We start from the raw sequence: 21,025 nt of genomic DNA, 5'->3' as shown, positions 1-21,025 counted from the left end.
CTCTTTCTCCCTGAAGGTTTTTGTTTTTCTTTTCTGAGAATAGACATGATATAATTTGCATGGCTCAGTACCATAGGACATATATATCCCCATGTTTTTCTCTTTCCCTTTTTAACGTTATTGTCTTAAGCGTGCCGCTCTGTAGTGCCTCTTTGTTTAGACCCAAATTTGCCCCTATCCCACAAGGATCTTGTATTTCTCTTTAATTATTACCATGGCCCAGATACTCAGCCAGTGTAAATTAGAATAGTTCCAGTGACATCAATGGGGCTAAACAGTGGAAAACCTGGCCCATCATTGTTATGTATTATTTGTTAATCACCTGGAGAGTCTGGGCTCTGTACCAGACCCAGTATTAGATGAATCCTTGCTCCAAACATTTACATTATAAACCTAGGCTGTCACCAAAGCTCTAGATCGGAACATCAGCAAGAAATTCCAGAGCTAGCTCTGGTTCAGGCTCTGAACTTTGTATTATAAAATCATCTCTAAGTATGGCCTCCATCCGTCCCCCAATAATGCTGAATCAAATACTATTTCCCCTCTGATTGCTCTTCCCTAGGAGGTGGTAAGTGGGGCAGGCAGCCAATCAATCAGAGCTGCTATAGGAAAAGTGTGCATGCTCTCTCTCTCAGCAACCCCAAGCCATTCTCACAGGACCCCAGAAGCTCTCTCCTTCCCCCTACAGACTCCAAGGCAATACTGTAGGGTTGTCAACCCTAGTTCATCCTCTCTGCCCTTTCCCAGGCCCAGGAGGCAGCAGGAGGAGCAGAGGCCAACAGGGACCGGGAAAGGGTAGAAAGGGTGAAGTAGGCTTGACAATCCTACAGTATTGCCTTGGAGTGAGTCTCCAGGAATTAAAGATTATTAATCTTTAATTGAGGATTGTCATGTGATGAAACCTCAAGGAATATGTCCAACCAAAATTGGCAACCCAGCTCAGTCTAAGGTCAGCTGAAGATGCACTCCCAGCCCAGAAAGGGGGGGGAGGGGGATGCACCTTGCCCCTAGGTGAAGAACCCCAGAAGAATTCAGAGGTAAGGTTGGAGGTGGGGGAGGGCACTGAACTTACGGGGGTTGAGAGGAGGTGACATGGGGGCCTGTAGCTGAACTGATGGGTTGAGAGGAGGTAACTGATGGGGGACTGGAGCTGAACTGATGGGGACTGATGGGGGGTAGAAATAAATTCTGTGCTGTTTAAAGCTTCTCACACTGTTCCTTTTATGTATGTCTCAGTGAAGTCCTGGTTCCCCTTTGCACCCCACCCAGGGGCCTGAATGCACTGAGGGGTGTGATTTTAAGTGTAACCCTTCTGCCCATCAGAGTTGGCAGCAACAAGGGCCGGGTTCAATATCTAGGGGATCCATTCCAATAACACAATGCAAACCGGCTTGAGCCCCCACCCAGTGACCTGGGACAAATATATACCACCCCCGCTGGCCGCCTCCAAGAGGCAATGCTTCCCCTCTCGCAGGCACATAGTCTGAGTGTAGCAAAAAGAGTTTTAATAACAGAGAGAAACAATGTGGGGAAACACCACCAACAGGATTCATAACACAACCCATGAGCAAAAAACCCACCCCAAGCAAATTGGGGCATGCCCTTTCCCTTTGGTTCTTGAGTCCAGCAACCCCAAAGTCCAATGACCCAAAAGTCTCTGTTCCTGGTCAGGACAGCCCCAGAGTTCAAAAGTTGATCTGCAGAGCTTTACCTCCCAACCTGGGTGGAAATGGGGGGGTGGGGAAGAGAGGTAAGGGGCACCTTACATGATCTGAAGCTGACCGCTGCACAGCTCCATAGGCCTTCGCTTCACCAGCCGCCCCACAAACTGCTTCGCTCAGCTCCGTGGCACACAAGCAGCTCCCGCCATCTCACGAACTGCTCCACCAGCCGGTCCACAAGGCACTCCAGCCGTCCCACAAACTGCTCCACAATATATCTTTAGGCTCCCCCACTATTTAACACAATGCTCAGTGATTTCAGCTCTTAGTCAGTTCAGCTCTTTGGTGAATTCAGCTTGTAGTAGGGGAGCCTCAGTGCTGGTGCACTAGTAGCCCAAAGTGAGCTCAGCAGCCTGTAACTAGACTTCTAATGAAATCAAAATTAGCTCTGATATTCCACAGGGGAGACAGGAAGTGCAACTAGCATGTAAGACCCTCACCAAGGGACCCATACCACCAAGTATTAATACTTGTCCTCAGCCTCTCTCCATTCACAGAGTTTGGGAACCCATGACCCTTGCCTAGCGAGTGCTACTTAGTTGATGGTGCGTCCCTCCATCATAACAAAAGCTCAAGTACAGTTCCAAGCACAGTTCCCATAATCAGCGTAATAACAATTTATTCTTCCTGCCCCAATAACAGAGACACTGGGGATCCCACAGCAGCCAAAGTGACCATTTGGGCAGCTATGGGCTCATTCCAGGCGGGGTGGGTGTGCCTATGCAAATGAGATTGGCCCCTGAAGTTGTTTTCCACAACTTGCCACACCTCACCACCAGATGTCAGGGTGGAGCTCATCCTGACTCTGCTTACATAAGTAAGGTCCATGCTAAAACTAGTAGGGTAAACTCCTTTGACATGCTTTCGCCCGGCAACAACTTACCCGCCCAGCCTGGAGTCGAGGGGAACGCTCTGATTGGCCCCAGCCTCCTCCAATGGGTTGCCGCGAGAGCCGGGGGGACTGGGGCGTGTCACTGAGCCGGGAAGCGCTCGGGGATCTCTCCGGGGGTCGCGCCGGCTGCTTGGGCTGCTCCGGACTCGCCCTGTGGGAGGATGAGGCGGGCGCCCTGGCGCTCACTGGCCACCTGCGGCTGGGTGGCTCTGCTCGCAGCCTGCTGCTTTGCGCGTGGGGCATCCGCAGGTAACGCAGCGCTGGACTTTCACCTTTACCTGCTTCCAGGTGCTCCCCCGGCCCGGCTCCCTGGCGCAGCGGGGCCACAGCCCCGGGGACCCTGAGCCGAGCCCAGGCAGCTGGGCACCGGAGAAGACTCGGGAGCTGGAGGAGGGAAGAGTCCCTGAGCTGCCCCATCTGCGCTTTGGTGGCGCATTTAGTTGCAACTTCAGGACACTTGAGGGAGCGGGGAGCAAACGCCTGTAACTGGGTGGGAGGAGCGGGCGCCTGTGGCGAGGGGCAGGGTCCCCTAGTGGGAAGGGATGTGCGCCCCGTGGAGAGGTGAAGGGGTCCGCACTCAGGGGCGGGAGCGTCGCATGGACGGGCGAGGCGGTCCCACTGTAGGAGTGACCATGAAGGCTGCTGGTCGGGGCAGGGCTCCGCCTAAACGCGAATTCACTTTTACTTTCATCCCCTTCTTCGCATTTGCGGCGAGTCTTCTCTGCCTCCTCCATGTAGTCGTCCCCTTCGCGTTTCCAGAAATAACACAACCCCATACGGCCCATGTCCTGGCCTCAGTAGATGGAACCGAAACACTCAGGGAAACCCAGCCCTGAGAGATGAGAGTTCGGGTCCTCAGTATAAGGAAGTGGTGCAGCCGGGGAATTTCAGCTCAGGCGTTTGTGTTTGTTCACTGATAGGTGAGGCAAAGCGACCTCTCTGGCTAAGGCCAAGGAAATGGAAGAAGTTTAGTTTCACTATAATGTGACAAGGGCAAACCAATGTATTAAAAGAAGGAGAGGCAAGCAGGGTAGATAGCAAAATCCAAAGAATGGTGGCCTGCTTAATTCCTAGTCTGTTGCACTCTGGAGGTGCCCCTGCTGCTAGAAAAGTGCTTGAGCTGATGTGTTTAGGTTTGGGGCACTAGTGAGTTCTTCCAGTGTGTAGCCCCACTCTCAGGTGCTAGACAAATTCTTCTGCCAGTCACCATGGATCCTAGGCAGACCAGCTGCTGATTTGTTCATCCAAATGTGGATCTTTTAGAATATTAAACGTTAGCGGGGGCAGATTAGCTCTCCAGGGGCTCTAATATTTAAAATAGTCTAAGGCTGATCTCTCAGGATCCGATTGGGAGTTTTATTCATACACAGGTTGGCTGAACAATTGACAGTTGTTACAATCTGATGAATGTTGTCATCTGATGTTCATAAAAAGGAATTTGAATTCATTTGTAACTCTACTGAAAAAAGGTCCACATCACCAAAGACATCCCAGGTATTCCTGTTGGCAGACTCAGAAGAGAAGCCAGAGATTGAATAGAGAAGGTCCCTGTAGACAGAGAGCTGAGGCATGTTGGTTGAAGTAGTGTGGGAAGCTTTTCTAAATTCACTTACAAAAGAATTTTTTTTTTTCAAAATCCGCTATCCCTATCTGTACCCTGTACTGTCCAAATGGCTTGGAAAGATCACATTGCTTTCCAGCCTGGGAAGGCTTGCCATAGCTGCAGGACGAAGGATGCTGCTTTTCACATGCCCAAGAGACAACCAAAATGCACAGTATATCTTTTTCTCTTTCCTTATCTCATCAGGTACAGTACTACTAAGGTGCTTATCAGAACAGTATCTGAGTGCTGATTACATCTCAGTTGTAATTCTCAATCTCTGCAGATGTTCCAAAATAGTCAGATCATGAGAAGGGAAGGATTACAACTCAAGTGGATTCTTAAGCTATGATTCCTTGGTGTTTCTCTGTTCTTCCAGTAGAAGCACAATCTTGAATCTTATCTGTTAAGAATCATAGCTATGTAGGGCTAGAAAGGACCCTAAGCAGATATGGCCGGGCCAAACCTGAGTGGACCTGTGACAGAAGGGGCAAGATCACAATGTCTGGAGTAGGAAACCGAGCCCACCCAGCCCTGTGGAACAGAAACCACAGGAGTTGATGCTGTGGGGTGTATGGAGGGCAGACTTGCTGTGCAACCCCCCTCCCCTGAGCCTCTCACACCCCCAGGAGTAGGACCCATCCCACTTTACCACTGGAAATGGGGGAGGTACATACTCCTCTGCCAGCATAGTTGTGACTACACTGGGGGTTTTGCTGCCAGAGCTGTATCAGCTGGGGTGTGTGATTTTTTTCACACTCCTAGCTGACATAGCATATGTGAATATTACTTTATAGTGTAGGCTTTGCCTACAGGAACAGTTTTACCATAATACTGATATAGTTAAACTGGTATAACCCTGTGGACACGCTTATTTTGGTATAAGATTTTTTTTTTCCGGTTTAGCCTCAAATCCTTTCCAACTGACGTAAGATATATTGAAAAAAGGCCAGTAAGTATCCATATGGGAAGTTATACTGGTGTAACTATATCCTTTTAAATCCACACCTTAGGTTATACCAGAAAAAACTTTCCCATATAGACAAAATCTAAGTCATTCTTGAAGGGCCGTAGGCCCCTAATGCTTCTGAAAATGTTACCTTAGTCCTCCGACTGGTAAGTGTTGGGTAAATATTTCAAGCCCTGTTTAATTGTATGGTTTTATGGTTGTATGCACATTTCTGAAATGGGATAATTGTCCATTATTATATTATCGTTATTATTAATTAATATAACAGTAGCAACCAAGGACCCCAGTCTGGATGGGGGTTCCATTGAGCTGGACACCATACAAACACACATTCAGAGATAGTTCCTGCTGATTAGCAGATAGAGATGATGATGATGGTGATTATTTATTACTGCTTGAGTGTCAACTACAGCATTCTAGTTGATTTACACACAGGCATGAAAACAAAGTCGCAGACCCAGATAGTTTGCAAATTAATCCAACATCTGATCCAGTGTGCACTGAAGTCAATAGAAAGACTCCCATTGACCTCACGGGGCTTAGGATCGGGCCTTACATTGTAAACTCATTTTATGAACATTTAGAAAGAATCTTTTTTTTTTATTAACAGAAATGTTTCACTAAGGAAGATGAAATTGAATGTGCTACTAACGCTAAGGTTTATATAAGTTGTGCCAGTGATAAGTAAGACTGCGATTTTGTCATAGAGGTTGCAGTAGTCACAGAATCTGTGACTTCCAAAGACTTCTGTGACTTCAGCCCACAGCAGCTGGGAGCTGCTGGGTACCCTTACTGCTGCAGCTTCCAGCTGCTGTGGGGGATCCCCGCAACCCCCATATGCCCTGGGCAACAAGGGATACCCACAGCTCCCCACTGCCACAGTGGCAGGGGGACCCCACAGCCATCCGCTGTCGGAGGTGGCAGCGGGATCCCCGAATCCCTTGGCCGCTGCAGACGGCGGGGGTGTCTGGCAGCTCCCAGCCACTCTCAGCCTCTGTCTGCTGCAGCAGCAGGGGGACCCCAGCAGCTCCCCGTCACAGGCGGCAGGTGGATCCCCACAGCACCCGGCCGCCATGGGTGGCAGCTTATCCCTGCAGCTTCCCACCGCTGCGGTGGCAGGGGGGCTCCCGGCAGCTCCCAGCCTGTGTGGAGGGGAACTCCAAGCCCCCATGAGTGGTTGGGGCCCCAGAGCTCCTATCCAGCCCTGCAGCTGCCCAGAGGTTTCCCATTTTGTCATGGATATTTTTAGTAAAAGTCAGGGACAGGTCACGGGTTTCCGTGAATTTTTCTGTATTGCCCTTGACCTGTCCCTGACTTTTACTAAAAATATCCATGACAAAATCTTAGCCTTAGTGATAAGCAATCGTATATATACTGCAATTGCTAGTTCTTTCTGGTAGAGCATATCAGAACGTGTCTTAATTTTAAAAACAAAATTTCCCATGTAAATGACGCATATGTGTATTTATATACAGGTAATGGTGCATTTACCATTCGCCATGAAAAAACCAGCAAGTGCCTACAAGTTAAAAACTCACAGATTTTGGCAGCAGACTGCAAGGAGACAAATGAAACTTTGTGGAAATGGGTCTCCCAAAATCGCCTTTTCCACTTGGGATCCCAACAGTGCCTTGGATTAAATATAGTCAGACCAGCATCTCCTTTGAAAATGGTTAATTGTGATTCACAGCTCATGCTATGGTGGCGATGTGTTGATGCTTCCATATTTGGTGCATCCCAGTACAAACTGACTTTAAAAGACAATGTTGTGACTGCAAATATAAATTCGTCAGACACCTGGAGAAGAAGTAACTCTTCCTATGATATTTGTGAATACCCTTACCGTGGTAAGTCTGTGGTTTTGATTTTGTTCTGGAAGAAGTAGGAGATATGATGATGATTTTCACTAACAATATGTGGGAATATGCCAACTTCTAAGCATTTGAAAGACTGATAAAGGAAGGAAGTTTTTGCCACAGAGAGATAATGATGTTCAGGTATTGCAAATTTGTAATGTGGCATTATTGATTGATTGATTAATTACAGAGAAGTGGTGTTAAGTAAAAGGCTAGTTTTGTACATGTACACCTACCATTCTTTTGATAGCATTCCTTTCATATATGAAACACCAGCCACCTTCTAGCAGGACTGTAGTTTATAGGCCTTTACCTGTCCCTGTTTAAGTCAGTGGAAGTTTTGCCATTAACTTAATTCAGACCAGGATTTCAGGTTTTTTTCTTTCCCTACTACCCTAAATCTGTTCTTGACACTGATTAGTAGGAGTGGTGATCTGAAAACTGTGTAACTGGTTATCTGCAATATTTTTGCATTTAAATGAACAATATTTTAACCATGATAATTGGTGTTCACTGGCTACTGTGTGAAAGTTCACAAGTAAAAAGTTTTTCATGGAGAAAGTGTAGATTGAGCTACTTTCCCCCGTAACAGCATTATTTTAACTTTTTTAAAAAAAGTCAGACTCTTAATAACAAACCACTAACTGCTTAGTTTGAAAAGAAATAGGCCTGGATTGTATCTTTGCCACAAGCCCTGTATAAAAGGCAGGAAATAGCTGTCTCTGGGGTAGTGCAAAGAAGGAACAGAGAGACAGTTTTTGTCTTTAATAGTTTATTCTCTGCTATCTAGGTAAAGGGGAATAGTCTGCACACTGTGCAAAGCCAAAACCAGTAATAGTTCAATACCAGACAGCTGCTGAGCTGATTGGAAGATGATCTCATGCAACATGCTCCAAAACTCTCTATTATTAACTATTATTATATTTATTTTATTCATTATTAAAATGCTTTGCTTTGATGATACACACAAATAAAGACAGCCTCTGCCTTTCTTTCCAGGATCATCTTCACTCTCCTCCTTCAGGTTTCAGAGTAACAGCCGTGTTAGTCTGTATTTGCAAAAAGAAAAGGAGTACTTGTGGCACCTTAGAGACTCACCAATTTATTTGAGCATGAGCTTTCGTGAGCTCCTCCTTCAGATTCTCTCTGTGTCTTGGTGCCATGCATCTTTCCAAAATTACTGCTACTGCCATAGCTAGAGTAACTTATTATAGGGCGTCTGATTTTCAGTTTTATCCAATAAACACCAGTAAAACATCCCTGAAAAAAAAATTGGTGTTTGTCCAATAAACACTAGAAAACACATAAATTGTTATTTGTATCTAAGGGCTTGTTTACGTGGAGCAGTGAGATGAACTATGAGGGTGTGATTTCTAAAGTGCACTACTGTGTTGTGCATTAATTAGTCCATATTGATCCTGCTGGTGCACACTAACGGTTCCCTAGTGCACTTTAACATCGTGCTATTTGAAACAGTACTATGTTATATAGCACCACGGAACATTACAAAGAGATTGCCCACCCCTGCTGTAATGAGTAAACTTTTTGGCCTGAGGGCCGCATCGGGTTTCTGAAATTGTATGGAGGGCCGGTTAGGGGAGGCTGTGCCTTCCCGAACAGCCAAGCATGGCCCGTCCCCCGTCCCCTATCCAACCCACCCGCCCCCCTGCTTCTCGCCCCCTGACAGCCCCCTGGGGACCACTGCCCCCCTGGGACCCCTACCCCTGTTCCCCACCCTCTAATTGCCCTGACCCCTATCCATGCCCCTGACCACCCCCCGAACTCCCCTGCCCTCTATCCACCTCCTCCCCCCTGCTCCCTGCCCCCTTACTGCGCTGCCTGGAGCACCGGTGGCTGGCGGTGTGGCTGCACCAGGACAGGCAGCCACGCCGCACAGTCCAGAGCACCGGGTCAGGCCGGGCTCTGCAGCCCTGCTACCCAGAGCATTGTGCTGCGCAGCGGCATGGCTGCGGGGGAGGAGGGACAGCCTCCCAGGCCAGGAGCTCAGGGGCCGGGCAGGACGGTCCCGGCCTACGGGCCATAGTTTGCCCACCTCTGCATTACAGTATATAATATACATTATTCATACAGCATATATAAAAAGAAAACCCTGAAAATCCCATCTACATCGAACTCAACAATTACTAAACATAACCCCTCCAAAATGAAATTAATATATGCTGAAAAACAGAAACCCTATGTATTATTACTTTATTATTTATTATTTTATTTTATTTATTTGCATTGCAGTAGTGGCTCAAGTCAGGGATTGGGACTGCATTGTGAAAGGTGCTGTACAGACATATGATGAAAGGGATGGTACTGCCCCCAAAAGCCTATACAAGCTTTGAATATGACAAGAGACAACAGATGGATATAACAGACACATGAAGGAGTGCACAGAAACAATGACACTATTATGGTTAGCATAAGAAGCAGTGGTTAAAGCACACCAGCTGCTTTTCTATTGTCAAGTGTTCTGTAGGCATCATGGCAGAAGTGAATTTTTAGGAAGGGTTTAAAGGAGGACAATGTGTCAGCTTCATGGATTTTTACAGGGAGTTCCAGTCATGCTTACTTACCCTGCAACTCACCTGTGTTTGCCACAATAGGAAGAGGATCAGCTTCCTATACTGATTTGGAAGTTGTAGGGAACCTGTGCCCACAGTGACAGCTCCCAGCACTGTTTTTACAACTATCGTCACCATAGTATCTGAGCACCTCACAATCATCAATGGATTTTATCCTCACAATACCCCTCTTAGGTAGGCAAGTAGTATTATCCCCATTTTACAGATGGGGAATGAGGCACTGAGAGACAGAGGTATTTAAGTGCCTAAGGATGCAGATAAACACTGAGGCCCAGCTTTTCAAAGATATTTAGGTGTGTGACTCACTTAGGTGTCTTAAATACCTTTTGAAGATCTGATTTACAAAAGTACCGAAGGAAATTGGGCACCTGTCTGCATCTTTAGACATCAAAATACTTATGTAAACTTGGTCCCAAGTAACTTACCCAAGGTCACACAGGAAGTCTGTGGCTAAGCCAGGAACTGAACAATGGTCTCCGGAGTTTCAGTCCACTCCTCTATCTAGTAGACCATTCTTCCTCCCCTCCAAGAGATTCCCCTATCAGAGATCTACTGGGGGAATCCCTTCTTCCTCTCCCTGATCCTTGATTTTTGTTTAGGTTAAGAGGACTCTCAGGGGAGTCCTGAGGGTCATATGACTCCTTGCCCTCTAACAGAGGGAGCTGTCACTTAGGCCATGTGTACACTTCAGACTTTTGCTAGCATAGCTGTACTGGTCAGGCATGTCATGTGGTGTGATCCCTGACTGACATAGCTGTGCTGGCAAAAAGCTCTAGTGCAGATGTAGTTATACTAGCAAAAGCACAGTTTTGCTGTGTCCTTGCTGGGAGAGCTTTGCTGGTATATTATACCAGAATAGCTATAGCAGCAAATTGTTCCTAGTGTAGACCTAGCCTTGGGGAAAAGTTGCTGCAGGCCACAATGTTCCTTTAGCATTTCTTCCCTAGTTGACGAACAATCTGTCATACAGAGAATAACCTGCCCCTGCATGAGGCGAAGGGGGTGCTTTGAATGTGTTCAGTGTATCCCTCTAGTGCTATAGCCATGATGACTCAGATTACCGCATTGACATGGCAGTCAAACTTGGTGCACTCTGTGTCTCTGACCCTAAGAGCTGTCTTGTATTTATTTCTTCTGAGAAGGGAGTAGTTTGTGCAGTGCCTCTGTTGTCCAGCAGGCATGGAGTCAAATCTGAGCTAGGTAAAGTATTCTGTAAGAGACCTTTATGGGTGATATTATACATTTTACAATTTGCCTTAGACTAGGCAGAAAGTAATAGCAGTTAACGGTAATATACAGCATTTTCGTGTTTGTTTAAAGGGACAACATCAACTTGAAATCGAATCCAGGGGTCCCATACTAGGGTGTGGCTCACTTGTGTCCTCAGAGCTCTTGGTGGTGCTTTGTGGCTAGCTGGCCCCAACTCCTTGTGGGAAGGATTCACAGGAACAAAGGGGGAAACTAACTAAGGTGATGATCCTTCAAATGCTTATACGCATGCTTAATGTTACATGTGTAAAGAGTCTTATTGAACTCAATGGGATTACTGAAATGCATGAAGTTCAACACAAGTGTGTTCACAGGATTGGGGTCTAATTGACCATACAGGAAGTATAGTGAAACTGGCTAATACACTGTCATAATATACTGGCTAATAAAAAAATAATGCCTGGGGAATGGAGAGAAACAGAAAAAAAATTATTTAATCTCTTCTGGTTATAGTATTATTATGTGTTATTTGTAACAATAAGAGTACAATATTCCTAGATAGCAGTGTGATTTGGTAATTTTTAAGTTAATGTTCTCCATGTAAGTAGTAGCTTTTATTTGCTACTCTTTTCTTCCTCAACAAACTTGTGAGAGGGGAGTTTTAAATTATTCATTCATTATAATGCTTTCAGGTGTGTTCAGATTTCTCTTTCAAATACTAAATCTGCTGTTTGGTTGCTTTTACAGAGATCTATACGAGGGATGGTAACTCCTATGGAAGGCCCTGTGAGTTCCCCTTCCTAGTTAATAAGACATGGTATCATGACTGCATTCGGGATGTAACACACACAGATGGTGAATGGTGTGCCACAACCTCCAATTACATTCAGGATGCCAAATGGGGAATCTGCTTAAAACCAGGCACGTAGGTTTTCAGAATAGATGTCCTAACAGAGTTCTGCAATTTCATGTACAGCTCCATTTTATGGTATAATATCTGCAGACTAAACTCTTTTAAAATTAGGTCTCGCTGATATTGGAACATTGATACAACAATCAATACAAATATACTCTGTAATATGAGTGATTTTAATATACAACTAAAACACTTCCTTGCATTTTCCTCTGTATTACAATAATGTTCACTAAAATGTTTGAAAAAACCCAAATGCAGTTATTGTTTTTCTATAGTCACCAGATCATGTGTTTGCATTATACAGAGAATGGTTGTCGTGATACCTGGGAACACGATCCAGGATCTGAAAGTTGCTACCAGTTAAACACACAGTCTCCTCTTTCTTGGAAAGAAGCCTATATTTCATGTCAAACACAGGGGGGAGATTTACTGAGCATCACAAATACAACTGAATTAAGTTATATACAAGGTAGGTATACCTATCTGTAATAAATGGATGAGATGAGTATGTTGGCAGCAGAATATCAGGGAACCCTGACAAGTAGAATAACTTCAAGGTAGCATTAAAATTCTCTGGCATGTAAGATCTCTTGGTGCTGTAACTTGTATAATAGGAATGAATTACTAATCTAACCTGAGATTTTCTCATATAGTTCATCTGATTGTATTATAGTGTTTGTGAATGTAAACAGAAGTAAACGGCCTGTGTCCACACACAAAATGCAGAATGGGTCAACCTGACAGTTTAGTGTCAGTGCAGTGCATGGGATCCGCTTGGATCTGGAAATCAAATTAGTTATATTCATTCTAACAGTGCACTCATCCCTTGAGGAAGAGGGTGTTTTGTGTCATTGTCATGTAATCACCTGTGCAGCCATACAGGGCTTTATTCAGGCTTGGACTGGAGGAGGTGTCACTGTGTCTTTGAGTATGGAAGAATAAAACAATCAGTTTCTGGAGGGAACAGGAGGAAGAAAACGGAATTCTGTAACAAATTAAGTTCTGCCCAGGGACCTTAACTTCTTCTTACTTCAGTAGAAGTTGCACATCCATATTCAATGCAAAATGTTTCTCTACTGGACATATTTTCAGTTAGCTCCTTAGTTTAAAAACAACTATTTAATGGATGAACATAGTTTTAATTAACCATTTTTAATTATTAATTCCAGCTAAAGATGGCATTGCAGAGGTGTTTTGGATTGGCTTAAACCAACTGGACATTTCTGGAGGCTGGCAGTGGTCAGACCACACACCCTTGAACTTTCTTAACTGGAATCCAGGTAACCATCTTTTCAATTGAATGAACATATATTCATAATACACACTGGAACTTTACTTTTCATCTTCTTTTATTGCACTTTACCAAAGAGAACATTATTGTTCCATTGCAGTAAAAAGTTGAAAAACATCCTTAAACATTTTTCTTAAAAGGTGAATCCTACTATTCACACAAGTTTTAAATTATGGAAGATTAGGGTTAATAAACCTCTAGGAAAAAAGACAGCTTTTAAAAACACCTTCAGTTTGAGATTGTCTGTCTGCATATTTGGTGCAGCTCCAGGGTTCTTTGATGATTTCTTTTTCCCACTGGCAGAATGGATGAGATTTTATGCACAAATTGTGGAATTCAAAGATATGATTATCATAACCACTGTAATTCACCACATTATAGTGCTATATGAAGGCATACATTTAACAGCATATAAACTAACACATATATGCCAGGGACCTGGGATAAATTGCTATAGAAGCCTGACTTGTGCAGTTAAACTTTTAACTTTAAGGTTACATTAACTTGTGGTTTTGTAGGAGGTGAGGTACAAAGACAAATTTTGGAAAACTTATTTTAAATTCCTCAGAGTTCCAGTGAAATCAGAGTTTTACTCAATTAGGTATCTTGGAATTTGAAGCCTTGCATTTGAAATCTGGTTTCATTTGTTGTGGGTAATTTATGAGAATCTTTGTTGTATAACTGATTATACATACTTGTTTGTTGTATATACGGATTATACATTAATACTAAGGCTCATGTTTGTTCCTGCCCCTCCTCAAAGTAAGTCTGTGTAGTCTTTTTGGAACTGAACTCTCTCTTTTTCCAGCTTATTGAATATCCTCTTGTTCCATCAAATGGTAGTCATTTGAGGAAGCAAGTGAGTAGAGAGATAAGATGTGGCTTTTGTGAGAGTTTATTATTTTTGGATAAGTTTGCTAAGTAGAGCTTTTCATAAGATTTGCCACATAAAGCATTTCTTTTATCATCTCTTCAAAGTCTAAGGACCCAGCTTTGCCACTTTTACATGAGTCACACCTTATGTGTGATTTCAATGGGACGATTTGCAAAGCAGGGTGCTATTCATCATAAGTAAGGCTGTCAATTAGTCACAGTTAACTCACGTGATTAACTCAAAAAAATTAGTCGCTATAAAAAAATTAATCGCGATTAATCACACTGACAACAATAGAATACCAACTGAAATTTATTAAATATTTTTGGATGTTTTTCTACATTTTCAATATTGATTTCAGTTACAACACAGTACAAAGTGCACAGTGTTCACTTTATATTATTATTTTTGATTACAAATACATGCACTGTAAAAATGATAAACAAAAGAAATAGTGTTTTTTCAATTCACCTCATACAAGTATTGAAGTGCAATCTCTTTATCGTGAAAGTGTAACTTACAAATGGAGATTTTTTTTTGGTTACGTAACTGCACTCAAAAACAAAACACTGTAAAACTTTAGAGCCTGCAAGTCCACTCAGTCCTACTTCTTATTCTGCCAATCGCTAAGACAAACAAGTTTGTTTACGTTGACGGGCGATACTGCTGCCTGCTTCTTACTTACAATGTCACTTGAAAGTGAGAACAGGCGTTCGTATGGCACTTTTGTAGCCAGCGTTGCAAGGTATTTACATGCCAGATATGCTGAACATTCATATGCCCCTTCATGCTTTGGCCACCATTCCAGGGACATGTTCCCATGCTGATGATGATCATTAAAAAAAAAATGCGTCAGTTAAATTTGTGACTGTACTCCTTGGGGGGAGAATTGTATGTCTCCTGCTCTGTATTACCCACATTCTGCATATATTTCATGTTATAGCAGTCTCGGATGTTGACCCAGCATATGTTCATTTTAAGAACACTTTCATAGTAGACTTGACAAAATGCAAAGAAGGTACCAATGTGAGATTTCTAAAATAGCTACAGCACTCAACCCAAGTTTTAAGAATCTGAAGTGCTGTCCAAAATCTGAGAGAGACAAGGTGTGGAGTATGCTTTTAGAAGTCTTAAAAGAGCAACACTCAGATGCAGAAACTACAGAACCCAAACCACCAAAAAAGAAACTCAACCTTCTTCTTGTGGCATCTGACTCAGGTGATGAAAATGAACATGCATCAGTCCGCCCTGCTTTGGCTTATTATCAGGCAGAACCTATCACCATCATGGAAGCATGTCCTCTGGAATGGTGGTTGAAGAATGAAGGGACATATGAACCTTTAGCGCATTTGGCATGTAAATATCTTGCAATGCCGGCTAAAACGGTGCCATGTGAATGCCTGTTCTAACTTTCAGGTGACATTGTAAACAAGAAGCAGGTAGCATTATTTTCTGCAAACTGTAACCAGCCTTGTTTGTCTGAGTGATTGGCTGACCAAGAAGTAGGACTTGTAGGCTCTAAAGTTTTACATTGTTTTATTTTTGAATGCAGGTTTTTTTGTACATAATTCTACATTTGTAAGTTGAACTTTCGTGAGATTGCACTACAGTACTTGTATGAGGTGAATTGAAAAATACAATTTGTTTTTTACAGTGCAAATATTTGTAATAAAAAATAAATATAAAGTGAGCACTGTACACTTTGTATTCTGTGTTGTCATTAAAATTAATATATTTGAAAATGTAGTAAACATCCAAAAATATTTTAAAAAAATGCTGTTCTATTGTTTACCAGCGCGATTAATCATGATTAATTTTTTTAATTGTGCAATTAATCACGATTAATTTTCTTAATCACTTGAAAACCCTAATCATAAGTAAGCGTGGCAGAATCTGCCCCCAGTTGTCTGACAATCCAAACTATGTAGCTCAAAAATTAAAACTTCTAAGTGGTAGATGGGAAAGCCCAATAAATTACAACCTGATCCACTTCCTGTTGAAATCCATGGCAAAACTCCCAATAATTTCCAAGTGTGCAGGATTGTGTCCTTAATGAAAAAAACAAATTATTCTTTTGGCACCAGTTTCCAAACAACAGAGAGAAGTGACTAGGAGGGACCATGTATTGAAATACTTGTTGTCTCACTCATTATAAAGACAGAAAAACTTGATGATAAAACATAAAGCAGTGCCTATTACCAAATGATTTCTGTGGTAAATGTTGTCACTATTCTTTCGTTTTGCTTTTACCGTGCTTCCTGTATTAATACAGGCTTTCTGTTTTGGTAAACATTATATTGGTAGTTTCCAGCTGAAACTCCCATGATTTTAAGAGCAGGTATTTGTAACTGAGCTACCTCTAAATATACACAAGGAAATTTAAGAGTTGACTTTTACTTACAATTATTTCATTAATTCATTTCCTTTTATCTGTTGGTTTATGTCATAGCTTAAATTTTCCTTGTGTTAATTGTAGTTTAGATAGAATATTCTGCTAGGTCTTGTGGTTAAAGTACAGGACTAGGAATGAGCATTCCTTGAGTCTATTCCTGGTTCTTTCAGAAGGCTTCCTATGTGACCTATTGTAAAACAAGTTCCTCAGGCCAAAGATTGTAAAGTGCATTATGATCCTCAGATGGAAGATACTACAGAAGTACAAAGTATTATTATTGCGTCAGAAAGTGTGAGACAAAAGAAGCAATAATCACTTTCACTTTATATAAATCTGAACTCTTACATATAGTTCTTTCTCTCCCAAAGACATGCAAAATGTGTTGCCTTTGGATGGGTCAAGCTGCGTGGCGATGAATGCTGCCTCAGGTCAATGGCAAAGTTACCACTGTGGGACTGCACTTCCATATGTCTGCAAGAAGCCACTTAACAATACAAAATCAGAATTACCAGGTAATCCATCCCTGTGTGTCTGTTTCTGGTCAGTACATAGTGATAATGAGGGTAATGTCCACTGCTGCTATAGTCACCTGCCAGTGTTAAAGTAATGGTCCTCTCCCCACTCTGACTACATCAACCTCCCTCCCCAAAATCCCTTTGCACTGAGTTCCTGTCTTTTTCTACATCAAGCTCAAACTTTTTGCCTTCCGTTTCAAGACAGTGCAGGATCTTCCCTCACCCTGATCTCCCACTTCCTTCTAGCATTCCCTGAGCTTTTCCCAGTTGCCTCCTCCATACTGCTTTCTTTATCATATTTTCCTATTCTCAACTTGTGGCTTGTTTCATACTTTACCCAACGTTTGGAAGTTCCTATCCTCTAGGCATCCTTACTCATTCAAATTCTTCTGAAAACCCATTTCCCTTACAAAGCTTGCCTATATTGACAAGGCGTGTGTTTTAGGTGGATTGAGCATAGGAAACCTGATTCAAAGCCCATTCAACTCAATGGGAGTCTTTTCATTGACTTCATTGGCTTTATATCAAGCCCAGAATTGGAAGCCAGGAACTCCTGAGTTGATGTCTGACCCACTGTATAATCATTACCTCTCTTATACCGGCTGCAGAGGGGTGTGCTGAGAGGTAGCTAATGTTTGTACAGTGCTTTGATGATGTAAACTAGAGAAAAGCTAAGTGTTGTTATGACACTGACCTCATTACCAGTGGTGTCCTCACACCTCCCATACCTGAACTGTGTCTCCTTGTTTGGTTTTGTCTGAGTTAGTGTGTAAGGTCTTTGAGGCAGGGTCTATGTCTTCTCTTCTGTTTTATAAAATACTTTGTGAAGTGCTGTAAACATTCAGTAAGCTTCTAGGAAAGGTCTGACAGGCAGTATGAAATAGTAAGTTTACCTACTGTAACATTCTACTATACAACTTGTAATTACTTCAAATATATTTATGTTTTGTGCTGTATTTTAAATCAGTAAGGCTGAACCTCATTGGAGGTTGAGACTATTTACTGGAAACCTACTTGGGAGAAAAAGATAGTAGGTTCTTCAGTGCTGAGTTTGGGAATTTTTGTGTTTTCCCAGCATTAATCTTGAATGAGGCTATTCAGTGATACCACAATACATCTAAATAATATTATATACTTGACATGCATGCCTTCTAAATCAAGCTGCTGAAGCTAAAGGAGTAATATACTGGTCACTAACAATGAAGTAGCTTTGTTTTTTAGCTGCTTGGCAGTGTGTTCTAATGCAGTTTCAAGGGAAGATGTGGCAGTCGTCGTTGTTTTTCTGACACATACCTTTCGCTTACATCACATTTAGGGTAATGGATAACTTTTACTTTCCACTGCAATTAGCTGCGTTTTCTTTGCCCCTTCCCTACCAGCCATAAATATTACTAATCACTGTTATGGTTTCTCCCCCTTAAACCAGCTGGCTAGATGCAAGCCCCACATGTTTCTCTTTGACCCTTGGCTTAGGTTCCAACGTAGTAAGAGCCATGTTACTTGTTTTTATTAACGTTACCTCTCTCCATTTTACTTTAAGTCAATGATATTTGTAATAAGTGTGTGACATACAGGAATGCTGGTGGAGACTGGAGCATCTTCTGTGCGCTTCCTGTTAGAGCAATTTCTGTACTTTGGGAAGAGAACTTGAACAGTATCACAAAAGTAGAACTCTCCTTCCATTTGACATAGTTGGGGTAGCTACTCTTTAAAATGGTCCCCTCTTCTCAGTGAATTGGAGGGTACAATCTGGGACATTGAGATCAGAGCTAGAGAAAGAGGAAATATTAACAGTTACCTGCTGAGTGAACACATTATAATAGCTCTGATTTGGAAGCTTCAAGATTCTGCAAGAAAACATTTAACAAACTTTCAGTTCATACAATAATCTGTGTAACTCACATGGCACCTAATCCACATTCTCTTCATTCTCAGATGTTTGGAGGTACTTGGAGACTCAATGTGATTCAGGCTGGCTTCCATACAGTGGTTTTTGCTATATGCAGATGAATAACCAAGCTTCCTGGAATATGGCAAGTCAGTCGTGCAGAGAAAACAAAAGTGACCTCATCAGCATACATTCTTTAGCAGATGTTGAGCTGGTTGTTACAAAGCTTCATAATGGTAAGTTTGGATAGTTAACAATATTAACAAAATAAACAATAGCTCCATGAGGCCAGAAATTAATGAATCAGCAGTTTAGATAGAGAGATACAAGGCCAGATCCTCCGCATGTCTACATAGGTGTACCACCATTGACTTCAGTAGTGTTATTACATTGATTTCAGTGGAGTAAACTGACTCACGTTAGCTGAGGAACTGATCCAAGAAGATCAACCTCTCTTGAGGAAACTTTTTTTTTCTCCAAAGTTTTTTCGCGTTGTTTACTCTGTTTTATATTGGTAGGGTTCTGTTTATTTTTATTTTACTTTGTGTTTTGTTGTATTATGTTTTGAACAGAATGGTGATAGTTCTTCATTCAAATATATACAGTTATTTGAGTTATTACTTGGCTATTGGTCACTGAACTTGTCTGCGTATTCTCCATTGCTGCTGTCTAAAACTGAGGATTCTTTCTCTTTTTGAATTAATGGTAATTTTGCTTGTATGTGTAAGCATCACCAAAAAAGCAGTTATATATATTTATACATAATAATAAAAAACGGGATGGTAAAAAGTGCTTTGTGCCAGTCTCAGATCCCTGATCTCATTGTGAGAATGGGTATTTGAGAATAATGCAGTGTATTCTGAGACATGGCAGGTTTTGGGAGGCTCCTATAGTATTTTGCATGCTGTTAAATCTTAAATTTGTTGGTTTCATTTTCATTTGCAGTTATCTTACTTGCTAAACTAAAGTTATATTCTCATCCCCATTTTAACTTTAGAAACTAAAGAGGAAATATGGATGGGTTTCATGAATGAGGATACTCCAGCTTTGTTTAAGTGGTCAGATGGGTCCAAAGTGGTTTTCACTTACTGGAATCAGAATGAACCAACAATTCCTTTTAACAGCACTCCTAACTGTGTGTCCTATTCAGGAAAGGTAAGAACCCAATACTCTTTCAGTCATAGTAGATGCAGTGTTATGTGGTGTATGTGTGAAGGCTGAAAGCAAAAACCCCCAAATACAACTGAATCATCTTTGATATATACAGAAATATATCTGGGAATAATGAAATATATATATAATGCTATATCACAGGGATAATGAAAGCAAATCTCTTTGTTTCAGAAATAACTATTTGACACTATTTTAAAAAAAGAAATTGCTTGAAATTATTTATCCAAAGTTTGCATACTGTGTAAATCCGCACAGACACACCCCCAGAACCCCGACCAGGGGTAGTCTATCTGCTACCCAAGATCCATAAACCTGGAAATCCTGGATGCCCCATCATCTCAGGCATTGGCACCCTGACAGCAGGATTGTCTGGCTATGTAGACTCCCTCCTCAGGCCCTATGCTACCAGCACTCCCAGCTGTCTTGGAGATACCACTGACTTCCTGAGGAAACTACAATCCATCAGTGATCTTCCTGAAAACACCATCCTGGCCACTGTGGATGTAGAAGCCCTCTACACCAACATTCCACACAAAGATGGACTACAAGCTGTCAGAAACAGTATCACCGATAATGTCACGGCAAACCTGGTGGCTGAACTTTGTGACTTTATCCTCACCCATAACTATTTCACATTTGGGGGACAATGTATACCTTCAAATCAGCAGCCCTGCTATGGGTACCCACATGGTCCCACAGTATGCCCACATTTTTATGGTGGACTTAGAACAACGCTTCCTCAGCTCTCGTCCTCTAGCGCCCCTACTCTACTTTTGCTACATTGATGACATCTTCATCATCTGGACCCATGGAAAAGAAGCCCTTGAGGAATTCCACCATGATTATGTCTACATCACAGCAATGATTTTAAACTAAAATATAGCTGGAAATAAGTTCAAATTTGAAAATGTTGAGGGGTTTTTAAATCCCCTTTTTTTCCTCCTATGTAATAGTTGGGTCGGTGGAGAGTCAAATCTTGTGAAGAGAAACTGAAATATGTGTGTATGAAAAAAGGAGAAGTTTTGAATGAAACATCTGATAAACAGTGTTTCCCGAAAGAGGTAATCATTCATAATGTCAATTATTTTAAAAATTTGTGATTCTTTTACCTTACTTCAATGTGAAATTCTGCCTACA

General features: G+C 42.2%; 1 protein-coding gene across 1 annotated transcript in view; it reads left to right on the top strand.

Moving 5' to 3' along the window:
* Window positions 1–2,707: 2,707 nt before the first annotated feature.
* LY75 (lymphocyte antigen 75) overlaps window positions 2,708–21,025 on the top strand; it is an 81,714-nt gene continuing 63,396 nt past the window's right edge. Inside the window, exons 1-9 of the mRNA XM_084644098.1 lie at window positions 2,708–2,862; window positions 6,659–7,030; window positions 11,587–11,760; window positions 12,060–12,224; window positions 12,925–13,035; window positions 16,681–16,824; window positions 18,763–18,951; window positions 19,713–19,870; window positions 20,842–20,949. Coding sequence (XP_084500224.1) covers window positions 2,775–2,862; window positions 6,659–7,030; window positions 11,587–11,760; window positions 12,060–12,224; window positions 12,925–13,035; window positions 16,681–16,824; window positions 18,763–18,951; window positions 19,713–19,870; window positions 20,842–20,949 — 1,509 coding nt within the window. The 5' untranslated portion in view covers window positions 2,708–2,774. The remainder of the gene's footprint in view (window positions 2,863–6,658; window positions 7,031–11,586; window positions 11,761–12,059; window positions 12,225–12,924; window positions 13,036–16,680; window positions 16,825–18,762; window positions 18,952–19,712; window positions 19,871–20,841; window positions 20,950–21,025) is intronic.

This window comes from Lepidochelys olivacea, assembly GCF_965140295.1.
Source record: "Lepidochelys olivacea isolate rLepOli2 genome assembly, chromosome: 11".
In the NCBI taxonomy this organism is placed as follows: domain Eukaryota; kingdom Metazoa; phylum Chordata; order Testudines; family Cheloniidae; genus Lepidochelys; species Lepidochelys olivacea.
The sequence above is the reverse complement of the archived record's forward strand: the minus strand, read 5'-3'. Positions and strand labels throughout refer to the sequence as shown.